This window comes from Ranitomeya variabilis, chromosome 3, assembly GCF_051348905.1.
Source record: "Ranitomeya variabilis isolate aRanVar5 chromosome 3, aRanVar5.hap1, whole genome shotgun sequence".
NCBI lineage: Eukaryota > Metazoa > Chordata > Amphibia > Anura > Dendrobatidae > Ranitomeya > Ranitomeya variabilis.
The window spans coordinates 38,238,462-38,265,742 of NC_135234.1; the positions used below are offsets into that span (position 1 = coordinate 38,238,462).

At 42.9% G+C, this 27,281-nt stretch overlaps 1 protein-coding gene across 3 annotated transcripts; it reads right to left on the reverse strand.

Moving 5' to 3' along the window:
* Window positions 1-1,391: 1,391 nt before the first annotated feature.
* EPCIP (exosomal polycystin 1 interacting protein) lies at window positions 1,392-26,425 on the reverse strand. Of its 3 annotated transcripts, none has more exons than XM_077293994.1 (2): window positions 26,200-26,425; window positions 1,392-2,708 (listed from the first exon to the last, which is right to left on the reverse strand). In XM_077293994.1, the coding sequence occupies exon 2, from the start codon at window positions 2,675-2,677 to the stop codon at window positions 1,994-1,996; it is 684 nt and encodes a 227-aa protein (XP_077150109.1). In that variant the 5' UTR covers window positions 2,678-2,708; window positions 26,200-26,425; the 3' UTR covers window positions 1,392-1,993. The 3 variants fall into 3 exon arrangements, with proteins under 3 accessions (XP_077150109.1, XP_077150106.1, XP_077150108.1); XM_077293991.1 differs by lacking the exon at window positions 26,200-26,425 and adding an exon at window positions 18,164-18,267; XM_077293993.1 differs by lacking the exon at window positions 26,200-26,425 and adding an exon at window positions 6,909-7,186.
* Window positions 26,426-27,281: the final 856 nt, after the last annotated feature.

Sequence of the window (27,281 nt, forward strand, 5' to 3'; positions counted from 1 at the left end):
GGATTTGTAGCGTTTTTTAAGCATTTTTGCGGCGTTTTTCAGCTGCGAAAACACTTAAAAACGCTTACATAAAGCATCCCATTATTTTTAATGGCATTCCACAATTGTTGTGCCCATGCTCTGTTTTTTTCCGCAGCGGAAAAGCATTGCGGAAAAAAACTCAGCATGTTCATTAATTTTGCGGAAAATCAGCGGTTTTGCCACTATAGAATTGCATTTGGACCGTTGAAAACAAAAAACGCTAAAAAAAGTGAAAAAAAGAAAACGCCACAAATACGTGATAAAAACGCAAAAAAAAAAAACCGCTAGAAAAACGCAAGCGGATTTCCTGTTAAGGGAGTCTGGATTTGATCAGGAGAATTCTGCTTACATTCTGCAACGTGGGCACATAGCTTTTGGGTTTCGGTACCGGTTTGAGTTTGTTCATCCCTGTCCAACACTCATGGTATAAGGCTAATCTAATATTACGCGGACCTGTTGTCTGACAAGTAAGATTTGTATATGTACTTTTGATTATTTACAGTGTCATTGCTGATGTTATATCCTAACAAAAACCAAAAGGAAAAAAACCCTAAATAATACCTTTTAATTATTTATATAAAAAAGTGGACCCTAAGTATCTGGCAGCTTACCTAGCAGCGGTGTTTGGCACCCTAAATTGCGATATGGCGCCTCTGCTGCTAGGTAGGCTGCCAGATACTTAGGGTCCACTTAGGGCCAGCCTGTTATCAGGCTTGATATATTTTCCTTATTTTAATGTTATTTTTGGGAGGTGTTTTTCTTTGTATTTTTCTAAAATTATTAAAATTTTAATAATTTTAAAGGTATTTTTAAGGTTTTTTTTCTTTTTGCTTTCTGTTAAATTTACTAAAAAAAAAATCATATGTTTTGGTGGTATATGATGTTATATCCTATGTTATCCTCTCCAATGTTATGTTAAAAAAAATCAATACAAATTATGTTTAAAAAAAGAAACTAATATTACTGAAACCTGGTGAGCTTACTTTTCTTTACTTTTCTTTTCTTTACATTAGGTTATAGGGTGAAATTGATGGACTTAGGTCTTCTTTCAACCTTAAAAGTATGAAAATGGGAACAGCACAAAACAGAGTTCTTAGAAAAGATGCTCCGAAACAGAGGTGTCAAACTGCATTCCTCGAGGGCCGCCAACAGGTCATGTTTTCAGGATCTCCTTGTATTGCACAGGTGATAATTTAATCACCTGCACAGAATGATTCCAGCACCTTGTGGAATGCTAAGGAAAATCCTGAAAACATGACCTGTTGGCGGCCCTCGAGGAATGCAGTTTGACACCTCTGCTCCGAAATGTTTTTTTTTAACAGGTAATACAAGTATTTGCCAAAACCGAAATGGCACAATGGTCCTTTTTACTTAACAATAATTGAAAGGCTGAGAAACATTGGTGGGTGAGAGCCTTTAAAAAAAATCTAAGACACCAATCAATCCCCTCCCCCAGGTTTCTTATTATTGTTTAATGAAGTAGCACAAACTTATTCCACAGCGGTGTACTACCAAAAATAATTCAATCACATCACTCCTTTCTCTAATGAACCTTAAGGGGTTACCCTGTTCTTAAGAATTTATGACCCTCTTGGCCCCACCACCATCTTTGAAAGTTCCTTTCTTGTTGGCCAGGCACAGCTTTATACTTTCGGTATTGACTATGCAGGTACAGACACTATTAAAAGTGAAACGCTATACCTTTTAGCATCCCTGACGAGCAGCTTTCGAAGGCACAGTGGCTTCCTGGTGACCAATGACTCTGAGTAAATCTAATCAGTGGTGGTGCCTAGATTTGGACCTCCATTAACTTAATAAAGACGGTCAATCCTATGGATAAAGAACCAGATAACCCCTATAAAGAGTCGTTTTCACCTCTCCCATGCACCTGCTAAGGTCTAATTATCGGACACTAGACAGTCCTTTACTTTCTCACACTAGGCTGGAGCGCAGTTCAATCCTAGTCTGATCGTCAGTAAATTAACGTCACAATGTAGCTTTTATTTGTGGCCGATATCAAATTGGAAAATGGTAGATTTGGGAACTCTTCCTTTATGCTTGATACGTTCTCCACGCTGTATGACTTTAACAAGGGAAGTCCATTAAACAATGAAGTATCCAGGTAAGAGATGTGAAGCGGCGGAGTTGTGGGCATTTGACATGGTCTATCTTTGACACTGCAGTGGGTTATTGTCAGGCTTTGCTCTTGGATGGTCTCAGCTTGGACACGAAGGTACCTAAGGCCCAGGATGGCCAGATACTCTGTTGGGAGAGTAGTTGCTCCACATAAAGATAGTTTTAGGCTATGGACAATGGTAAAGTTAACTAACTTTCCCAGGGTGATTGTGTCAGAGAACCAGATGGTCAGATCACCATTGTAGCTTGTCCTGGAACCCGTCTTGTTTTTAGGAAGGGCGATGGTTTTACAGTTACACAACAGGTTGGCCAAACTGTAGTCACAGCTCTGGATGTCGAAGGAGCAGCTGCAGTTCCGAAGGTTGTTGTCTTTGGAGAATATCAGTGTGTGGTTCTGGCTCACTACAAGGTGCTCAATAATGCAGAAGTCCAGGAAGACAAGTAAGAAGAACAGGTATCTATAGAAGGACATTGATATCCTGATATCATAGGCACCAGGCTTCAAGCAGCACAACTCCATCCATCGGGGGACTGTAGAGGCCGTTCGTGATCTGGAAAGGAAATTAACAAGAGTCATCAGTGCTCTGAAGCTGTACATACACATTTGATTAATGTTGGTCCAAACCACTGATTTTGGTGGGACCCGCCTACCATCTAATATGTATTGGGTACAGGGCCAGGCGAAAGAGTCTCAATGGGCCCCTTTAACACATACCATGACACATGATGCACAGATGCGGCATAGAAATATAGATATAGTACAATGCCAAAGATTTCACTTACTGAACTTCTTACAATACATGACTGATATCTATTGTAAATTCTACAATAGCTCAGAAAATGGTGTACCCTCACAGTGCACAGTGCGTGCAAAGGGGCGATTCAAAAGTTTTAATTTTAGACCGGACAGTATAGTCCTCCATTCAGTATAATGGGCCCCATATATTGATCTATTCAGTATAATGATCCCTATACATTGCTCCATACAGAATGATTGGCCCCATATAGTGCTCCATACAGAATAATGGACCCCATCTAATGCTCCACACAAAATATTTGGCCTCATATAATGCTCCATATAGAATAATGGGCCCCATACAGTGTAATAGACCCCATATAATATTCCATACAGAATAATGGACCCCATACAAAATGGACCCCATATAATGCTCCACGCAGAATAATGGACCCCATATAATGCTCCATACAGTGTAATCGACCCCATATAATGCTCTACACAGAATAATGGGCTCCATATAATGCTCCATAGAGAATGGGCCCCATATAATGCTTCATACAGAATAGGCCCCATATAATGCTCTGTAGAGAATGGCTCCATATTGAATGAGTCCCATTTAATGTTCCATAGAGAATTAGCCCCATATCATTTTCCATAGAGAATGTGTCCCATATAATGCACCACAGAGAATGGGCCCCATTTAATGCTATATACAGAATGGGCTCCATATAATGCTCCATAGAGAATGGGGCTCCATAGAGAATGGGTCCGATATAGTTCTCCATAGAGAGTGGGCCCCATATAATGCTCCATATAGAATGGGCCCCATATAATGCTCCATATAGAATGGTCCCCATATAATTCTACATATAGAATGGGCCCCATATAATGCTCCATAGAGAATGGGCCCCATATAATGCTCCATATAGAATGGGCCCCATATAATGCTCCATACAGAATGGGCCCCATATAATGCTCCATAGAGAATTGGCTCCATATAATGTTCTATATATAAAAAATAAATAATGAAATACTTACCTCTCCTCGTCAGAGACAGGGCACGCTGTAGTGACGTCATCGCGCCCCCTGCCCTGAGACGTCAGAGAGTCAGAAGACGCAGAAGAAACCGGACTTGCGGCCAGAGAGGAACAATGAGAGCTAAGTATTTCAAATAGTTTAAAGCATGGGGGGGGGTCGGTGCTAGTGTACGCACTGGCAACGGGAGCCTCGACTCATGGGTCCCGTAGCATGCCAGTGTCCCTGACTACGAGTGGGCCCTCCCACTTGCTCAGGGCCCCGGAACTCGCCCAGGTGGCCGGGTGGCGATGCCGGCTCTGATTGGGTGTCACAGTTTTTCTGGATGGCACATATTCGAAACGAAGGATCAGGCGTATTAAATTTCAATATATCTAATCCTTTTATTTGCAGGGGAGATAAGCCACCGCCAGAGACATCTGGTAGCAGCTTATTCTCCTTTTCCTGTTTGGTTAAGCCCAGCAACATGTGTATGTTGGGTTAGGAAGAACAGGCTACGGCTAGTGAAAGTCTATGACCAGCATAATAGAAGACAAGGCATGCTGCATATATTAAAACGTGTTAAGTAATAGGACATAATAAAATAGTTATTGCTCACAGGATAGGTGATAACTTACTGATCAGTTGGGGTCCGGCCGCCGGGATCAGCCGAACGTGAACTGGATGCAGTGCACATGCCGATCGCAGCTCCATTTATTTTCTATGGGGCTGACGGAAAAAGCCAAGTGCAACGCTTTGCAGCCCCATGATTTGAGTTTATGGTGAGTATTTGTGCACTGCAGTTCCATTCTAATGGGGATAAAATGCCCTGTGGTGCGGGTCCCAGAGGTCGGTCTTCCACAGTTCAATAAGTTATTACCTATTCTGTAGGTAGAAAATAACTTGTTTTCTGCTGGTAACCTCTTTAATGACTTTAGGGATTCACTCTCTCTTGTAGGCATTAGGCCTTAAGTAGCGTTCACACAGGCAATGCAGTTTTTCTCCAAACACATGCATTTTTTATTACTTTCCCCAGGTTGCCAGCACCAGAACAAACTCATAAACATAAATGCCTAACCTTGTCCATGCGCTAACTACACGGAACAGATCCTGGCTACTCATACATGGCTGAGGTAGCCCCAGCTTGGTCATACAAAGCAGCTATTGTCCACAGCAAACACTGAGACATGCGGTTCTCTGCACGCGGTCTGTGCATTTAATCATGATCATATATGTGTAAGTGAAGGTTCACCCAAACAGATTGCAGTCCTTTCTCCCGGAGCAGACTTCATACACAGAAGAGGCACAATCCCACCAGTTTCGGTATCCCCTTCAGCCCAAGCTCTAGCAACTTCCAGCCCCAAACAGTCTTCAACTCTGGGCACCACTCACACTGAACAGGCTGCAGCTTCCACACGGTTCTCTGCAGCTCTTACAAACAGACTTCTTAACGCAGTCTCCATTCAGAGAGCCAGGTATATCTCTCTCTCTCAGCTGCAGCTCACATATTGGCTGGTCACTCACCTGAAGCACACTTAACTCTGCTTGTGGCAACATCACATTTAATCTGAATTATCCAGACACATTATTTCAGTAGGCCCAGGGACATGAGCTAAAGTTCATGTGAGAATGACAGTTGGCCCTTATTGTCCCTGCATTTGTTGACTGGCTGCTGATTAGCTTTTGTATTGCAGTCCTAGTATTGTTCTACTATCTGTGGGAAGCAAAGGCTCAATGTTTGAATGTTAGTAAATATGTTGATGACCCATTGGTGCTCTGCAATATGAAGGACAATCTATGCATGTTGGTGAACACTCCAGCAGTGAGGGATGGCCTCCTACCACCTTACCCCAAGCCTGTGGTGAAATGCCTGAATGAAAAGTTGTGATCTATAAAAAGGAGGATCTGCCTGTGTTCAGGGAGAGTCTACATTACAGAAGTCATGGCATCATGGCTCCAACTGAAGAAATACAGAGCTGCCTCATTAACCATCACTGAACCCTCAAAAGACGTTTAGAGAATCCAGGTTGAGACAATCAAGTCACCTGGCCTCGTACATCAATGGGCTGTCAGCTTCCTAAGCTTGTCTTTACCTCATCACTGTGGGGGTCCTCCAAAAGGGGGGAGCCACTGGTGGGGGTATTCGGCACTGGAAGCAGCTCTAATCCCGGCGAGTCAGCGCAAGGGTGAGACTCTGTAATTTGCACCATCTTGGGTATTTGCTGGGACGGTTCTGTATGCTATTGTGTGTTGGTGGTTCAATAAATTATTGCCACACTGTTTTACCCTCACCCTGGGGGATTGTTGGGCAATCATATTGAGCAAGGGGCAATGGTGGTATCATGCTGAGGAAGGCAATCATACTGAGTGGGTACAGTGGAGACATCAAACTGAGTTGATGCCATCATACTGAGTAGAGGCTATTGGAGCATCATACTGAGGGTCCATCATACTGAGTAGAGGCTAGTGTGGGTATGATACTTAGTGGGGGCATCATTCTAACAGGCTATCATACTGTGTCTGAGGGAACATTGAGAAGTTTCTTGTGAGGAATTCACTATGGGGATATCATACTCTATGTGTGCGGGTGGAACATTTTTGGGAGCATCCTACCATATAATGGCCATGAAAAGGGTATTATGGGTGAGAAAATGAAGGGGCTTCAATTGGGTCATAATTACTGTGCACGTGCCGCAATGCATGTCCCTCTCTCTTGTTTATAGAAGTTGGGAGATATGACCCCGTCTCCTGCATCCACTTAGAGCTTTTGCTATAGGACCCCATGATTTCTCTTTACGCCCCTGTTTCTATCTATCTATCTATCTATCTATCTATCTATCTATCTATCTATCTATCTATCTATCTATCTGTCTCTTTCTCTAGTTTGGGGCCTGGAGGGCACCACCTGGAAGCTTTGGCTCTGGCAGCTCAGAAATTCCAGTGTCTGTGCCCTTGGAGCACCTCATGTGTATATATATATATATATATATATCCTCACCGGCTCTGGTCATCTGTCCTCAGCTCAGGTTACTCTGTGGATGTGCTGATGCTGCTCTGCTCCAGAATCGCACTCCACTGCTGAACATTTTCGCATTATAGGAGTTTTATTCTCGGCTTTTCCTGGATTTCTCTTGTTTTTCCCCTTGATCTATCTTTGGTTCCTCTGCCACGCAGCAACACCAGTAGCAGGAAATGAATGTCAGAGGTTTCTGGCTAACTATCGAGAGTTAGTTAAAGGAGCAATGACTCTTACTGCATGTAACGCAGGATGGATTGTGGGACAATGTCCTGTTATGTCGCCTACTAAAAAGAAGAGAAAACATATAGAAATGATTCACACGGGATCCCGAGAAGGTTATGCAATTGTGGGCGACAGTGATATTACCCTATGAACTGTTTCTTAAAGGGGCCACAGGTACATAACCTGGACTACCTATATACATCCTATGTAGGTATGCACTGCCTCCATAAAAGAATATGGATATACAGATGTAGCAAAATTTATCTTAAAGGGGTTGTCCACTACTTGGACAACCCCTCCTCAATCCCTGTGTTTCCCCCACCCTCGTAAAATAACAAAGCCTCCGGTGCTGGCGCCATTCCAGCGGTGTTGAAACTAATTCTCCTTGGGCTCACATGTTCCCTACGGCCAACCAGCGCTGGCTTCACTCTCCTCTCCTTCAGACAAATCTGACTTCTGGAGGAAGTGAGGGCCGCTGCTCCTCCAGATGTCAATTATGTCCAAAGAGAGGAGAGAGAAGCCGGTGATCTTTGTTGTGTCATACGAGCCCCAGGAGACACCGCTGGAATGGCGCCAGCACTGGAGGGGGCTCAAAGTGCTGGTTTTAGGGACACTCTGATATTGATGCTTAAGGTGGAACCCTTTATGAAGATGCTCTGATGGTGCTGTTTATGGAGGCACTATGATGGCAGTGTACATGGGTGCACTGTGATTATGCTGTATATGGGGGCACTCTGATGGTACTATTTATGGGGCACTTGAATGGCATGCTTTATGGTGGCATTCTGATAATACCATTGGAGGGCTCCAATTAAGAGCATTATTTAGTGTCGTAACTAGAGTTGGGCCCAATGCAAAATTTGGACCTAGGCCCCCCTCTGCATATTGTTAAGGTGTATGGGTCCTTGTAGCACTCTAAACCCTATAAATAGATATGTGTTGCCAGCCCTATTATGTAGTAATGTCTCCCCCTTGGGCCCCATCCAGGTATATATGTTCCCCATCTCGGGCCCCTTCCAGGTATATATGACCCCATCCTAGAATCCTTGTATCTATATCCGGCATCCTGGCATATATGGTCCCCATCCTAGTATATACAGTATGTCCCCCATCCTGGTATATATACTGTATATCCCCCATCCTGGTATATATATCCGCCATCCTAGTATACAGTGGGGCAAAAAAGTATTTAGTCAGTCAGCAATAGTGCAAGTTCCACCACTTAAAAAGATGAGAGGCGTCTGTAATTTACATCATAGGTAGACCTCAACTATGGGAGACAAACTGAGAAAAAAAAATCCAGAAAATCACATTGTCTGTTTTTTTATCATTTTATTTGCATATTATGGTGGAAAATAAGTATTTGGTCAGAAACAATCAATCAAGATTTCTGGCTCTCACAGACCTGTAACTTCTTCTTTAAGAGTCTCCTCTTTCCTCCACTCATTACCTGTAGTAATGGCACCTGTTTAAACTTGTTATCAGTATAAAAAGACACCTGTGCACACCCTCAAACAGTCTGACTCCAAACTCCACTATGGTGAAGACCAAAGAGCTGTCAAAGGACACCAGAAACAAAATTGTAGCCCTGCACCAGGCTGGGAAGACTGAATCTGCAATAGCCAACCAGCTTGGAGTGAAGAAATCAACAGTGGGAGCAATAATTAGAAAATGGAAGACATTCAAGACCACTGGTAATCTCCCTCGATCTGGGGCTCCATGCAAAATCCCACCCCGTGGGGTCAGAATGATCACAAGAACGGTGAGCAAAAATCCCAGAACCACGCGGGGGGACCTAGTGAATGAACTGCAGAGAGCTGGGACCAATGTAACAAGGCCTACCATAAGTAACACACTACGCCACCATGGACTCAGATCCTGCAGTGCCAGACGTGTCCCACTGCTTAAGCCAGTACATGTCCAGGCCCGTCTGAAGTTTGCTAGAGTGCATTTGGATGATCCAGAGGAGTTTTGGGAGAATGTCCTATGGTCTGATGAAACCAAACTGGAACTGTTTGGTAGAAACACAACTTGTCGGGTTTGGAGGAAAAAGAATACTGAGTTGCATCCATCAAACACCATACCTACTGTAAAGCATGGTGGTGGAAACATCATGCTTTGGGGCTGTTTCTCTGCAAAGGGGCCAGGACGACTGATCCGGGTACATGAAAGAATGAATGGGGCCATGTATCGTGAGATTTTGAGTGCAAACCTCCTTCCATCAGCAAGGGCATTGAAGATGAAACGTGGCTGGGTGTTTCAACATGACAATGATCCAAAGCACACCGCCAGGGCAACGAAGGAGTGGCTTCGTAAGAAGCATTTCAAGGTCCTGGAGTGGCCTAGCCAGTCTCCAGATCTCAACCCTATAGAAAACATTTGGAAGGAGTTGAAAGTCCGTGTTGCCAAGTGAAAAGCCAAAAACATCACTGCTCTAGAGGAGATCTGCATGGAGGAATGGGCCAACATATCAACAACAGTGTGTGGCAACCTTGTGAAGACTTACAGAAAACGTTTGACCTCTGTCATTGCCAACAAAGGATATATTACAAAGTATTGAGATGAAATTTTGTTTCTGACCAAATACTTATTTCCCACCATAATATGCAAATAAAATGATAAAAAAACAGACAATGTGATTTTCTGGATTTTTTTTTCTCAGTTTGTCTCCCATAGTTGAGGTCTACCTATGATGTAAATTACAGACGCCTCTCATCTTTTTAAGTGGTGGAACTTGCACTATTGCTGAATGACTAAATACTTTTTTGCCCCACTGTATATATGCCCCCATCCTGGTATATATGTCCCTTTCTGCCACTGTTCTGAAATGCAGGGGTCCCCAACCATCGGTCCGCAGACTAGCACTAAACACTGACAGTGTGCGTTCGCACAGAGCACACTGCAGGTGCCAGCCCTGTTGGTTCATTACTTCTGAGACAGGGTGGGCATACGCCCGCAGTGTTTATCATCTGAATGCTGTGACGCACATGTGGCTGCAGCCGGAAATGCGGTGTCTGTGGGCAGATAGCGTGCACTCTGCTCTCGTGCCCGTGGTCCTAGTAACGCTGCAGCCGCGGCCCGACTGGAGCAGCAGGGAATGAAGAGAGGAAGAGAGTTTTTTTTTGTTTGATGTACAGGTGCTTCTCACAAAATTAGAATATCATGAAAAAGTTAATTTATTTCAGTTCTTCTATACAAAAAGTGAAACTCCTGTATTATATAGAGTCATTACACACAGAGTGATCTATTTCATGTGTTTATTTCTGTTAATGTTGATGATTATGGCTTACAGCCAATGAAAACCCAAAAGTCATTGTCTCAGTAAATTAGAATACTTTATAACACCAGCTTGAAAAATGATTATAAGATCCGAAATGTTGGCCTACTGAAATGTATGTTCAGTACATGCACTCAATACTTGGTCGGGGCTCCTTTTGCATCAATTACTGCATCAATGCGGTGCGGCATGGAGGGGATCAGCCTGTGGCACTGCTGAGGGGTTATGGAAGCCCAGGTTGCTTTGATAGCAGCCTTCAGCTCGTCTGCATTGTTGGGCCTGGTGTCTCATCTTCCTCTTGACAATACCCCATAGATTCTCTATGGGGTTAAGGTCAGGTGAGTTTGCTGCCAATCAAGCACAGTGATACTGTTGTATATAAACCAGGTATTGGAGCTTTTGGCAGTGTGGACAGGGGCCAAGTCCTGCTGGAGAATTAAATTTTTAAATTTCCATCTACAAAAAGTTTGTCGGCAGAGGCAAGCATGAAGTGCTCTAAAATTTCCTGCGCTGACTTTGGTCTTGATAAAACACAGTGGACCTACACCAGCAGATGACATGGCTCCCCAAACCATCACTGATTGTGGAAGCTTCACACTAGACCTCACGCAGCTTGGATTGTGGCTTCTCCACTCTTCCTCCAGACTCTGGGACCTTGATTTCCAAATGAAATGCAAAATTTACTTTCATCTGAAAACACCTTGGACCACTGAGTAACAGTCCAGTTCTTTTTCTCCTCGGCCCAGGAAAGACGCTTCTGGCTTTGTCTATTGGTCATGAGTGGCTTGACACAAGGAATGTTACTCATGTAGTCCATGTCCTGGATACGTCTGTGTGTGGTGGCTCTTGAAGCAATGACTCCAGCAGCAGTCCACTCCTTGTGAATCTCCCCCACATTTTTGAATGGCCTTTTCTTAACAATCCTTTCAAGGCTGCGGTTATCCCGGTTGCTTGTGCACCTTTTTCTACCACACTTTTTCCTTCCACTCAACTTTCCATTAATATGCTTGGATACAGCACTCTGTGAACAGCCGGCTTCTTTAGCAATGACCTTTTGTGACTTACCCTCCTTGTGGAGTGTGTCAGTGACTGCCTTCTGGACATCTGTCAAGTCAGCAGTCTTTCCTATGATTGTGGACCCTACTGAAACAGACTAAGGGAACTTTTTAAAGGCATAGGAAGCATTTGCAGGTGTTTTTGTTATTTATTCTAATTTACTGAGATAATGACTTTTGGGTTTTCATTGGTTGTAAGCAATAATCATCAACATTAACAGAAATAAACACTTGAAATAGATCACTCTGTAATGACTCTATATAATATATGCGGTTCACTTCTTGTATTGAAGAACTGGAATAAATTAACTTTTTGGTAATATTCTAATTTTGTTAGAAGCACCTGTTTATATATCAATCAGTACTTTGTGAGGCCATCACACTATATAAGGGGGATTATATGTGTGGGGCCATCATGCTATATATGGGGGACTACAGGTGGAACCGTCATACTATATATGGGGGATTACATGTGTGGGGTCATAACCCCGACCCCATGTGACCAAAGCCTCGTCCCTGACCCCACCCCGCCAGGCCATGGAAATATGGTCTTGCTTGAAGCCGGTCCCTGGTTCAAGAAAAGTTGGAAATCACTGCTCTAATGCATACAAAAATACAAACATTCCACTCACCTACCTCCCGCACAGGATGGTCGCACCCTTTGTGACGACGATCGTTAAGGCCCTGGCATTTTTGGAGGTACCTTAATGCTGCTTATGAAACACTCTTATGCTTTTTTATATGAGCACTCAGATTATGCTGTTTATGAGACTACTTGTTGGCACTGCTCATGGGGGCACTCTCATTTGCTGTTAGCACTCAGATGATGCAATTTATGGGGCACTCTGATGGCACTCTTCATGGTGGCACTCTGATGGCACTGTTCATGGTGACACTGATGGCACTCTTCATGGTGACACTGATGGTACACTTCATGGTGACACTCTGATGGCACTTTTCATGGGAACACTGATGGCATTCTTCATGGTGGCACTCTGATGGCACTCTTCATGGGGGCACTCTGATGGCACTCTTCATGGGGACACTGATGGTACACTTCATGGTGACACTCTGATGGCACTCTTCATGGGAACACTGATGGCATTCTTCATGGTGGCACTCTGATGGCACTCTTCATGGGGGCACTCTGATGGCACTCTTCATGGGGACACTGATGGTACACTTCATGGTGACACTCTGATGGCACTCTTCATGGTGACACTCTGATAGCACTCTTCATGGGGGCACTCTTCATGGTGACACTGATGGCACTCTTCATGGGAACACTGATGGCACTCTTCATGGTGACACTCTCATGGCACTCTTCATGGGGACACTGATGGCACTCTTCATGGGGACACTGATGGCACTCTTCATGGGGACACTCTCATGGCACTCTTCATGGGGGCACTCTAATGGCACTCTTCATGGGGGCACTCTGATGTCCTGTTTATGGAGTAACACTAATGATGCTCTAAATAGAGCCACATTAATAGCATGGTTCATGGAAATGTATAACAATTCTGTAGATCACGCAGCATGCCATACCTCATCTCTACCTAAAAACATTTTATAAAAGGAGGCTCACATGCTTTAAATTGTAGCTTATTACTAACCTTATAATCATTTATAGGGGAATTACATTATCAATAATTTCCTAATATATGCTATAATATGTACATTATAAGAAGTAATTATATATTTACTATAATATATGCTATTCTATTATACATGATAACATAATACCAACTCTACTATAATAAGAAATAATCCTTCTATATTATTTCTAAACACTCTTTTTCGGTGATTACTTTGTACCTCCATTCATACTGCACCCACACACACAAATAATACACTATTTGAAAGGTAAACTTGCCCCCTTCAGTAAGAAAATAGCCAAACAAACCACACATCCACAATGTGATCACAAAATACACTTTAAACATTAATTTTCATAAACCTGCAGTAAGGAAAAATGACCTACAGGTGGCACCACACTACCCTAAAGCATACTACCACAAAGCTGAAACAAATCCTAACATTTGCCTTGGGGGTTTTCCAGCTTGCCAAACTCCTTGCCCAGCCGATTTCAAGCAGATACATATAAAATATTTGCTACATACAGTACAGACCAAAAGTTTGGACACACCTTCTCATTTAAAGATTTTTCTGTATTTTCATGACTATGAAAATTGTAAATTCACACTGAAGGCATCAAGACTATGAATTAACACATGTGGAATTATATACTTAACAAAAAAGTGTGAAACAACTGAAAATATGTCTTATATTCTAGGTTCTTCAAAGTAGCCACCTTTTGCTTTGATGGACATGTAATGGATCCATGGGCTCAAATATTCGTGAAAACACACATACAGTACAGTCCAAAAGTTTGGACACACCTTCTCATTTAAAGATTTTTCTGTATTTTCATGACTATGAAAATTGTACATTCACACTGAAGGCATCAAAACTATGAATTAACACATGTGGAATTATATACTTAACAAAAAAGTGTGAAACAACTGAAATTATGTCTTATATTCTAGGTTCTTCAAAGTAGCCACCTTTTGCTTTGATGACTGCTTTGCACACTCTTGGCATTCTCTTGATGAGCTTCAAGAGGTAGTCACCGGAAATGGTCTTCCAACAGTCTTGAAGGAGTTCCCAGAGATGCTTAGCACTTTGTTGGCCCTTTTGCCTTCACTCTGCGGTCCAGCTCACCCCAAACCATCTCGATTGGGTTCAGGTCTGGTGACTTGAGGCCAGGTCATCTGGTGTAGCACCCATCACTCTCCTTCTTGGTCAAATAGCCCTTACACAGCCTGGAGGTATGTTTGGGGTCATTGTCCTGTTGAAAAATAAATTATGGTCCAACTAAACGCCAACCGGATGGAATAGCATGCCGCTGCAAGATGCGTGGTAGCCATGCTGGTTCAGTATGCCTTCAATTTTGAATAAATCCCCAACAGTGTCACCAGCAAAGCACCCCCACACCATCACACCTCCTCCTCCATGCTTCACAGTGGGAACCAGGCATGTAGAGTCCATCCGTTCACATTTTCTGCGTCGCACAAAGACACGGTGGTTGGAACCAAAGATCTCAAATTTGGACTCATCAGACCTAGGCACAGATTTCCACTGGTCTAATGTCCATTCCTTGTGTTCTTTAGCCCAAACAAGTCTCTTCTGCTTGTTGCCTGTCCTTAGCAGTGGTTTCCTAGCAGCTATTTTACCATGAAGGCCTGCTGCACAAAGTCTCCTCTTAACAGTTGTTGTAGAGATGTGTCTGCTGCTAGAACTCTGTGTGGCATTGACCTGGTCTCTAATCTGAGCTGCTGTTAACCTGTGATTTCTGAGGCTGGTGACTCAGATAAACTTATCCTCAGAAGCAGAGGTGACTCTTGGTCTTCCTTTCCTGGGGAGGTCCTCATGTGAGCCAGTTTCTTTGTAGCACTTGATGGTTTTTGCAACTGCTCTTGGGGACACTTTCAAAGTTTGCCCAATTTTTCGGACTGACTGACCTTCATTTCTTAAAGTAATGATGGCCACTTGTTTTTCTTTACTTAGCTGCTTTTTTCTTGCCATAATACAAATTCTAACAGTATTCAGTAGGACTATCAGCTGTGTATCCACCAGACTTCTGCTCAACACAACTGATGGTCCCAACCCCATTTATAAGGCAAGAAATCCCACTATTAAACCTGACAGGACACACCTGTGAAGTGAAAACCATTCCCGGTGACTACCACTTGAAGCTCATCAAGAGAATGTCAAGAGTGTGCAAAGCAGTCATCAAAGCAAAAGGTGGCTACTTTGAAGAACATAGAGTATAAGACATAATTTCAGTTGTTTCACACTTTTTTGTTGAGTATATAATTCCACATGGGTTAATTCATAGTTTTGATGCTTTCAGTGTGAATGAACAATTTTCATAGTCATGAAAATACAGAAAAATGTTTAAATGAGAAGGTGTGTCCAAACTTTTGGTCTCTACTGTACATATATAGTCAGCGAGACACATACCTCTCTGTGTTCATCATCTCATTAAATGAATTAACATTTGACCAGCTTAATTTTCCTGAAATTGCCTGCGCCCCCGACAACCAATGTGTGAAAATTTAGCACGGGCCATCTAGTAATAATATATTTACTATAATATCTATAAGTAATAATAATATATTTACTACGATATCCTGCTATATGTAATCTACTATAATATATAATATCTACTGTTCTATATAATATCTTCCATACTATATCATTTAATATATACTGTTCTATAATATAATATGTTCTATTCTATGACATATAACAATATATCTACTCTTAGAGTCGAGCAAAAAGATTTGCATGACCCCGGTCCAGCAGCCTCCTCCTACCGACCAGTGTGACATCATCATCATCATCAACAATGATGTAACGCCAGGCCTACTAATCATGTGATGCCCTGATGATGCCAGCAGATGGGGGGAGGAGATCTGACCAGGGTCCTGCAAATCATTTTGCTCAACTCTATCTGCTATACTATAACATATAATAATATAATAGACGTCTATATATCTCGTGGGAGAAGGGATTTTCTAAATAGGACATTTCATCTCGAAAAGTCCCCAATCACATTGCGTTCAGCGCTGACATTCAGCGAATAGACAGGAAAATCTCCCAATCATATATAGTATATACAGTTAGGTCCATATATATTTGGACAGAGACAACATTTTTCTAATTTTGGTTATAGACATTACCACAATGAATTTTAAACAAGACAATTCGGATGCAGTTGAAGTTCAGACTTTCAGCTTTCATTTGAGGGTATCCACATTAAAATTGGATGAAGGGTTTGGGAGTTTCAGCTCCTGAACATGTGCCACCCTGTTTTTCAAAGGGACCAAAAGTAATTGGACAGATTCAATAATTTTAAATAAAATGTTCATTTTTAGTACTTGGTTGAAAACCCTTTGTTGGCAATGACTGCCTGAAGTTTTGAACTCATGGACATCACCAGACGCTGTGTTTCCTCCTTTTTGATGCTCTGCCAGGCCTTCACTGCGGTGATTTCAGTTGCTGTTTGTTTGTGGGCCTTTCTGTCTGAAGTTTAGTCTTTAACAAGTGAAATGCTGCTCAATTGGGTTGAGATCAGGTGACTGACTTGGCCATTCCAGAATATTCCACTTCTTTGCTTTAATAAACTCCTGGGTTGCTTTGGCTTTATGTTTTGGGTCATTGTCCATCTGTAGTATGAAATGACGACCAATCAGTTTGGCTGCATTTGGCTGGATCTGAGCACACAGTATGGCGGCTCTGAAGACCTCAGAATTCATTCCTGTGTCACATCATCAATAAACACTAGTGACCCAGTACCACTGGCAGCCATGCATGCCCAAGCCATCACACTGCCTCCGCCGTGTTTTACAGATGATGTGGTATCCTTTGGATCATGAGTTGTACCACGCCTTCGCCATACTTTTCTCTTTCCATCAATCTGGTAGAGGTTGATCTTGGTTTCATCTGTCCAAAGAATGTTCTTCCAGAACTGTGCTGGCTTTTTTAGATGTTTTTTAGTAAAGTCCAGTCTAGCCTTTTTCTTCTTGATGCTTATGAGTGGCTTGCACCGTGCAGTGAACCCTCTGTATTTACTTTCATGCAGTCTTCTCTTTATGGTAGATTTGGATATTGATGCGCCGACCTCCTGGAGAGTGTTGGTCACTTGGTTGGCAGTTGTGAAGGGGTTTCTCTTCACCATGGAGATTATTCTGCGGTCATCCACCACTGTTGTCTTCCGTGGGCGCCCAGGTCTTTTTGCATTGATGAGTTCACCAGTGCTTTCTTTCTTTCTCAGGATGTACCAAACTGTATATTTTGCCACTCCTAATATTGTAGCAATTTCTCGGATGGTTTTTTCTGTTTTCGCAGCCTAAGGATGGCTTGTTTCATCTGCAAGGAGAGCTCCTTTGACAGCATGTTTACTTCACAGCAAAATCTTCCAAATGCAGCACCACACCTCAAATCAGCTCCAGGCCTTTTATCTGCTTAATTGAGAATGACATAACGAAGGGATTGCCCACACCTGTCCATGAAATAGCCTTGGAGTCAATTGTCCAATTACTTTTGGTCCCTTTAAAAACAGGGTGGCACATGTTAAGGAGCTGAAACTCCTAAACCCTTCATTCAATTTTAATGTGGATACCCTCAAATGAAAGCTGAAAGTCTGAACTTCAACTGCATCTGAATTGTTTTGTTTAAAATTAATTGTGGTAATGTCTATAACCAAAATTAGAAAAACGTTGTCTCTGTCCAATTATATATGGACCTAACTGTACTTAAGACGTTGTGGTTGGAAGGACGCTAGAGGGAAACTCTTGATGCCTTTCGATTAATCCTGGCCTTATGGATGCTTTTGGCATACGTGAACCATGATAGAGGGGATTTAGGTGTCACCCCCAAACCCCTGCTATTGCAAAAATAGAGTGCTGCATTACACAAGGCCAACTCACTGATCTAAATGGGTACTGTGTAATACTCAATTTCCCCAGTGGTGGCGCTGTAGAGAAATTGCCACCGATTGCAGCTGATCGGTGCATATTACAGCACAGTGAAACTCTATGATCGGCATATTGAGCAGGGACCCTTCCAACAAGTAGGGCATGTCCGAGGCCGAGAACCCCTTTATTACCTACCTGCCGCCATCTACCATGATGAGGTTGCTCCATGATGTTGTTTTGCATTCTTCCATGTTTCTAGAATTGTAAATTATTTTTCGACGCAAGTTGTGTGTCAGCTTCTGCCTATTTATAAGAGAGAGTGGCAGAAAGAAGCTTTTTCAGGCTTTAGTGCCCAAACATAAGCAGGATTAAAGATTAATCGCCTTAGTTACTAAGAAAGAGAATCTCAGCAGGGAGTGAAAACATAAAGGTAATTAACGACTTAATTCAGCTTCAGGCGCCTAAACCAGAGCTGAGAGTCCCCTCTGTGCGCCGCCATTGTTATTCCCCTGTCTTACTTTCAGTACTTTACTCCGTACTTATAGATAAGTAAATATCCCTATACAGTGACATTAATATTCATAATGACTGGAAATGATTCATACAAAGGTAGGAAAATGATGGAAGATACTATAAAGGAAGAGGAAGCCCTCATCCAGATGTATGGGACCCACGTGTAACTGTCTGGGTGTAACGCCCGCATCCCTACCAGAGCTCAGCTACTATACATTCAAAAGTTCTACAACTTTCTAATTTTATCAGTTTTTTGGTATAAATGTCAAGCGTCAAAAGTTGTCACAAATCACTGAATACGCCAAAATGTTACTTTTTATATTCCATTCGTCAAAAGTTATAAAACATGTGGAATAGAACAGAACAAATGTATTCATTTGAATATACAGTATGCCTTGTAATAAATGTTTTAGATAATCTTCACCCTCCCAGCCTGATTTACAGCTCCTCAATGGCTTTCCTCACTGCTGTTTAATCCCCAGCCACCTAGCCTGATTGACAGCGTGTCACTGTCCCTCCTCCCTGCTGCTGAATCTCCACCCACCTAGTCTGACAGATAGATCCTAAGTATCCCTCCTCCCTGATGCTACTGAATCTCTGCTCATATAATATGATTGTTAGCTCCTCAGTGTCCCTCCTCCCTGCTGCTGAATCTCTGCTCATCTAATATGATTGTTAGCTCCTCAGTGTCCCTCCTCCCTGCTGCTGAATCTCTGCTCATCTAATATGATTGTTAGCTCCTCGGTGTCCCTCCTCCCTGCTGCTGAATCTCTGCTCATCTAATATGATTGTTAGCTCCTCGGTGTCCCTCCTCCCTGCTGCTGAATCTCTGCTCATCTAATATGATTGTTAGCTCCTCAGTGTCCCTCCTCCCATCTGCTTAATTTCCGCTCATCTAGTGTGATTGACAGCTCCTCAGTGTCCCTCCTCCCTGCTGCTGAATCTCTGCTCATCTAATATGATTGTTAGCTCCTCAGTGTCCCTCCTCCCTGCTGCTTAATCTCCGCTCATCTAGTGTGATTGACAGCTCCTCAGTGTCCCTCCTTCTTTCAGCTTAATATCAGCTGACCTAGCTGGATTGACAGTTCCTCTGTGTACCTCATCCTTGCTGCTAAATCTATGCCCACCTAACCAGATTGACAGCTCCTCAGCGTCCCTCCTCCCTGCTGTAGAATCTCTGCCCACTTAACCAGATTGACAGCTCCTCAGTGTCCCTCCTCCCTGCTGCTGAATTTTCACCCACCTAGCTGGATTGACAGCTTCATAGTGTCCCTCATCTATGCTGCTGAATCTTCAGCCAGCCACCTAGCCTAATTTGATGCCTCCTCAGTGTACCTCTTTCCTGCTGTAGAATCTCCGCCCACCTAACCAGATTGACAGTTCATCAGCGTCCCTCCTACTGTACTTGCTATTGCTGAATCTCTGCCCTCCTAGCCTGATTCATAGTTAATTAGTCATCAGTGTGCCTCCTCCCTGCTACTGAATCTCCAGCCACCAAACCTGATTGATATCTACTCATGGTCCCGCCTGCCTGCTGCTGAATTTTCACACACCTAGTGGAATTGACAGCTCCTTAGTGTCTCTCCTCTATGCTGCTGAATCTTCAGTCACCTAGCCTAAGTGTCCTTCTTTCCAGCTGCTGAATCTCCACCCACCTAGCTGGATTAACATCTCCTTAGTGTCCCTCTTCCCTGCTGCTGAATCTTCAGCCACCTAGCCTAATTGATGCCTTGTCAATGTCCACCTTTGCTGCTGCTGAATCTCCACCCACCTATCTGGATTAACAGTTCCTCAGTGTCCCTTCTCCCTGCTTTAGAATCTCTCCCCAGCTAACCAGATTGACAGCTCCTCAGTGTCCTTCCTCACTGCTGTAGAATCTCCTCCCACCTAACCAGATTGACAGCTCCTCAGTGTCCCTCCTCACTGCTGTGGAATCTCCGCCCACCTAACCAGATTGACAGCTCCTCAGCATCCCTCCTCACTGCTGAATAAACTCCGCCCACCTAACCAGATTGACAGCTCCTCAGTGTCCTTCCTCACTGCTGTAGAATCTCTGCCCACCTAACCAGATTCACAGCTCCTCAGTGTCCCTCTTCACTGCTGCAGAATCTCCTCCCACCTAACCAGATTGACAGCTCCTCAGCGTCCCTCTTCACTGCTGTAAAATCTCTGCCCACCTAACCAGATTGACAGCTCCTCAGCATCCCTCCTCCCTGCTGTAGAATCTCTGCCCACTTAATCAGATTGACAGCTCCTCAGTGTCCCTCCTCACTGCTGTAAAATCTCTGCCCACCTAACCAGATTGACAGCTCCTCAGCGTCCCTCCTCCCTGCTGTAGAATCTCTGCCCACTTAATCAGATTGACAGCTCCTCAGTGTCCCTCCTCACTGCTGCAGAATCTCCTCCCACCTAACCAGATTGACAGCTCCTCAGTGTCCCTCCTCACTGCTTCAGAATCTCCGCCCACCTAACCAGATTGACAGCTCCTCAGTGTCCCTCCTATTTGCTATTGCTGAATCTCTACCCTCCTAGCCTGATTGACAGCTCCTCAGGATCCCTCTGCTGCTGCTGAGATCTCACATTGCTTATCACAAGCTGCAAGTGTTTGCGGGCTGAGTGGGAGAATTTTTTTGCCAAACTCTAATACTGACTGCTTGTAAACAAAGACAAGGGGGGGATGAGATGTAATTTCTGGATTGCTAAGGGAAAGAAGAAGTCAGTATAATTGATTATGACATTTTATAACTTTTACAGCAGTTTTTTATTATTATTTATTTTAAAAGTTGGATGTCTCCTTTCATAATGAACAGTACCCAGTGAACTCCCCCTAGAGGCAGGAGACAGAATCAACCAATATATGATGGAAGTGCTGATAAAAATTAAGGCAGAGTTACCCTATTGTCCTACTGGAGTACCACATCCTAAAAGAAGTACAATCATCCTGGACTTGTTATTGTACATATCACATTTATGTAAATACGTCAATGCTTTTATCAGGGCGTCAGTACTAAATTCACCTCCTTCCTCTCTCCCTAACCTCATTTCACCTCTGTCCTACGCTTCTGCCTGACGGCATATTAACCTCCTAATTTAAACATAAGTAATGTAAGCACCCCATTCCAGACCACCCAAAAATAGCGACTAGACTCTCAAACAATGCGGAGAACAATCCTAATAATGATCCCAATCCCACAGATAAGAGTGTTATGTAACCGGTGGTTGTTGCTTGCGGTGCCTTCGCTGCCGGAGTGTGGTGGTAAGGAACACTTGTACAGGGTGGTGAAAAAAAGATTCTTGAGGCGCATTGCTCATTTATCACCCGTGCTTTAATGTCAACACAGAAAGACATTAATGGGAGTACCGGAGCAGGAGATAGCGTAAATGCCAGGAGTGTAACATTTTCCCAGTAATCTCTGTTTATGTTGTGATTCCTGTTCACACTCCAGATAGGACACCACTCGGGAAAGTTTCGAGAAACATTAGAAAATTCTTAAGAAACTTTCTGCTGGAAATCAACCAGCAGAAACAGAATCCGTAGGCAAAATATTACCTTTAAAGGAGCACTAAACCTAGAAATGAATGAAGCAACAATAAATCTAGTATTTAATATCAAGCATGTCTGCATGATCCGCACAACAATCAATCTTGCAGAGGCACAGGGGTTAATCCCTCGCTCATCAGTTCCATCTTTGGCTGATAGACAGCTGAAGTTATGCTCCTGAGTTAAGGGGTAGGGTTTAGTAACCTTTTCTCCTATTGTATACAGAGCAGCGGGGAGAGGATCCTGCTGCAGACAGTTGTCTTACAGTCAGACACAGAATTGTGAGGAGGAGGAGTTCCCAAGATACATAAAAGATTTCTTGATATAATTTACACACCTGTCCAAGATATGGGATCTTCTCCATACACACCGGTCCGCTAAGCTGTCTTGTGCTCCATGTCAGGCTTTGCAAGTAGCCTGGCATGCTTTCATGTGTTGAACATCCTAGGCCTATATAAGGCCTCCCAAGACACAAACCTGTGTCTTGGTATTAAGACTTTCTAGTTTGTCTGTGCACAGTTCCTGCCCAGAGTCTCCAGGATATCTCCTGGCTGCCTGTGGGTTCCAGTCCCTGAGTTACCTGTCTGTGGCTTCCAGTACCACTGATAACTGTCTTTGGTCTCCAGGATGTCTCCCACCTTCCTATGGCTTCCAGTAACTTTGCTGCCTGTCTGCAGTCTCCAAGACATCTCTGGTATGCCAGCAGCTTCCAGTAACAGTCTACAACCTACAGGATATCCCCTGCCTGCGGCTTACATTTATTCTGCTACCTTTCAGCGGTCTCCAGGATGTCTCCAGTCTGCCTGCAGCTTCCATAACTCTACTTCCTGTTTCCCGCTTGCAACACCTGCCTGCTGCACCGACACCCGTGGCCTATGTGCCCACCCAGATCTTGAGGTTTGAGGATCCACCTCACCTGGTGAGCCGCTTGTGATAATATATTTAACAGTTTTAGTCCTTGTTCAGATGTCGGTAATTTTTCTGGTACACGAAAAAAAACCAAAAACGGTCCAAGTGTTTTGATTCGAGTTTCTGTTTTTACCATTATTGTTTCATTAGTGATTTTCTCGTATGATAATGAATAAATAAATTGCAAAGCTTCTCCAGTTCTCTGCAATGTTAATCACGGACAGCACGCGGACAGCACAATGATGCCATCCGTGTGATCACAGTGATTTTCATGGACCCATAGACTTGTATGGGTAATTTTGATTTGTGACTCGAAAATCAGATATCACTTTTTTATGGATACATCATAAACATAATCCACAGACATGTAAACTGCTCCATAGACTTTAATGGGTGCACATTCTATCCATGAAAACTGTGTCCGATTTTTGGACTGATTTCACCAATGATTTTCAGCAATGATCAGTGTTTCATCAAACCTTCTGCAACCTTCACCAGTGATATAAGGTGGAGGTAGCACAGGTGAAACATACTGAGGAACAACCACTCACACATCGACCATGCATGGGGAAAGTTGATGCTTAATATTATAAATGCACAAGGATAGGACTGGCTTAAGCCCAACTGTCACTTCTCATGATGGGACTTACCTTGTCCAGACGTCAATGAGACACGATTCCTCATTATAGTAATAGCAGCAACATACAGTCATAGGAAAAATAAGTACACCTGCTTTTAATTCTATAGTTTTTATGTATCAGGACTGCTTCCATAAGAAGGCAAGTAGCAGCTAGGTGATGTTAATCAAATGCCCTTGAATATTCATCAGCAAGTGTGGCCATCGCCTCCGGACCAGCAAAACTGCCAAATCTTCTGCTTTTATTGATAAAAGCAGAAGTTTTTGCAGTTTTGCCGGTCTGGAGAATTCAGACGTGGAACATTCAGATGAGTTTTAACTCAAATGCCAAGGAGGGATAAAGTCAGCAATGATTATAAAGAAACACCTGTTGCTGCCCATCAACAAGAGAAGGGTAATAAGGCCGTTTACAAACAGTTTGGAGATGGTCATACTATAGTGGGAAAGATTACTTGGAGTGATCGTCCCAGCAAATTCACCCCAAGGTCAAATTGTGCAATGCTCATAGAAATTGCAAAAAGAAACAAATCAAGAGCTACAGTTCAGACTCTAAAGGCCTCCACATGTTCAAGTTCTTGACAGTACAATTAAAAAAAGAACAAAATAAATATGGCTTGTTTGGTAGGATTGCCAAGAAAAAGCCTCTTCTTTGGTGTTACTGGTATTTCCGTGAAAATATATTTTGAAAAGTTGGCTGTGGACTTTGCAACTCAGATGACTGGTACGTGGCTTATGCCCACCCCGCTCCCCTTGAGTGACAGGTCTCTCACTATAGCATTTCTGAATAAAACATACCTGACAGGACCAAGGTCTGAAACATTCTGCCCGTGGATTGCTGGACTGTCCGACCCCACTGGTTCAGAGAACGGAGGTCCCAAAGTCCCCTGTGTGAACTAAGCATTAGTGAGGAGGTGCAACCACCTCTGTGGGCAGTGAATGAAGCAGCAGTCTCACATGCTCTCTAGCACTCCATTCACACAGGGAACTTTGAGAACCCTATTCTTGTGATTGATGGCGGTCCAGGTGGTTAGATAGATCCTAAATGGGAAGGAAGGAAGGAAGGAGGGAAGGAAGGAAGGAAGGAGGGAAGGAAAAAAATAGGGGAGGAAGGAGGGAAGGAAGAAAGGAAGGTGCAAAGGAAGTAATGAAGGAGGGAAGTAAAGAAGGAAGGAAGGAAGGAAGGTCTGAAGGAGGATGGCAGTAAGGAAGGAGAGAAGGAAGGAAGGAAGGTGGAAAGGGGGATGGAAGTAAGGAACGAGGGAAGTAGGGAAGGAAGGGCACTGGGCTGGTTGCCTATTAAGTAGGGGATAAATGCTAAGCTCAGCTTCACCAGCTCATAAAGTAGCTGCTTTGGCTGTTGACATCAGCCATACGAGCTGCAATGTTTGTAAACGTCCAGTTTATCTATATATATATTATATATATATATATATATATATATATGTATGTATATATATATATATATATATATATATATATATATATATATATATAGTATAAATATACAGTGACGAGGGCCAACAGCCCGAACCACAGTGTCGGCGAATTGAGATACTGATTTGGCTTTTATCTTAAGTCATATTGCACGACTCGTTGAAGGGTTCATTGGGACTTGTGGGATCGCTGCTTCCAACAGGTGGCGCTATAGAGTTTAAGTCCTCTTTTTCTCTGAAGAGGCAATTTGCATATTATATACACACACACACACACACACACACACACACACACACACACACACACACACACACATAGTTATTTTATTGACATGCTAAATATAAAACTATATATATATATATATGGTACATATACATATAGCTCTATCTATCTATCTATCTATCTATCTATCTATCTATCTATCTATCTATCTATCTATCTATCCATATAGTTAGTTTCCTGCTGGTGATGTCTGTCTGTTATTGGATAACCTGGACAACCCCTTTAAACAAGCAGAACAATAAGGAAATTGCGAGTATATATAGTACAGAAATCTATACAGGCAGTTTGCCCATTTTCCTTTGCAATCACCACCAGTCAGTGCATCCTGACAGTTGTAGTCCCAAACCAGCTAGGCAGGTGCATGTCCTTGTTACACCTATTTGGCACAGGGTGCATAGACTGTAAAACATGAACCTGCATGTTTACTGCTATTGTGTATAAATCAATGAATTGTATTTATATTGGACATCGCTTCCTACATGCCATAGATATATATTATTATTATTATTATTATTATTATTTATTGTTATAGCGCCATTTATTCCATGGCGCTTTACATGTGAGGAGGGGTATACATAATAAAAACAAGTACAATAATCTTAAACAATACAAGTCACGACTGGTACAGGAGGAGATAGGAGCCTGCCCATGAGGGCTCACAATCTACAAGGGATGGGTGAGGATACAGTAGGTGAGGATAGAGCTGGTCGTGCAGCGGTTTATATATACTGTATATATATATTTTATTAACCCTGCGTGCTGGTATCCAGTAATCTGCAACCTGTGGCTCACTCGCTGTTAACAGACTACAACTCTCACCAGTCTGCCACTGCCATAGGGCCTGCTGGGAGTTTCAGTACCCAGACGGCATATGTCGTACATATAGATATAGACCTGTATGTGTAGTGGACTTACCTTGGGGCTCAGCAGCTGCACATACGGTTCAGTATCCACTTAGTGGTAGTTAATCCCAGTCTCTCAGCCTGAAAATGCCTTCCCATCGCAGAGCCTGTGGCACATGGAGAATGGGCAGTGCCGATCACCCGGGCGAACCTTCCAATGTTTTCCTTGATAAATGACCGTGTTTAGATTTGATTTGTACTTTGCATTCCTGGGAAACACTCCCTTTAGGAGCTGGGAACGTTTACCCGTCTCTGAAATGCCGCTCTGACTAATGACTCGGGGCTTAATTATTTCTAGACTCCGCGTTACACATACTGGACTGTAGGCAGCACTGTATATACTATATATATATATATATATATATATATATATATATATATATATATATATATATATATATATATATATATATGTGCACCTACCACCATAGGTCTCAGGGCCTGATGTATAGTAGGGAGAGCGAAAAGAATATATGAAAGCATGATTACAGAAGAGAAAAAGGTGAATAAAATATAGAAATCTAGATGGATAGAAATATCTTTAGATTCAGACTATAGAGATACATATCAATAGGGAGCTAAATGTGGGACCGAAAAACAAAGCAATAGATGCAATGAGATACATAGGTATGAAATACAAATGCAGAAATAAAATATATGCACATTTTATTTTACCGACAAAATCATCGCTGTCCATATGGCACTCACAATCTACATACCCTATCAGTATGTCTTTGGAGTGTGGGAGAACCCGGAGGAAACCCCCGCAAACACGGGAGAACATACAATCTCCTGGCAGATGTTGTCCTTGGTGGGATTTGAAACTAGGATCGCAACGCTGCAAAGTAACAGTGCTAACCACTGAGCCACCATATACAGTGCTAACCACTGAGCCACCATATACAGTGCTAACCACTGAGCCACCATATACAGTGCTAACCACTGAGCCATCGTGTTATATTTATTTATTATTTATTATGCTCACTTATACAGCGCTGTCATATTCCGCAGCGCTTTACAGATATTGTCATTACTGTCCCCAATGGGGCTCACAATTTAAACACCCCGTCAGAATGTCTATGGAGTGTCAGAAGA

What these genes read in the sequence shown, in the direction of transcription:
- EPCIP (XM_077293991.1), bottom strand. Translation starts at nt 18,219, where the DNA reads ATGGAAGAATGCAAAACAACATCATGGAGCAACCTCATCATGGTAGAT. An exon ending in ATCATGGTAGATGGCGGCAG is followed by an intron (nt 2,709 to 18,163) that starts GTAGGTAATAAA and finishes TTTCCTTTCCAG; the next exon opens with ATCACGAACGGCCTCTACAG.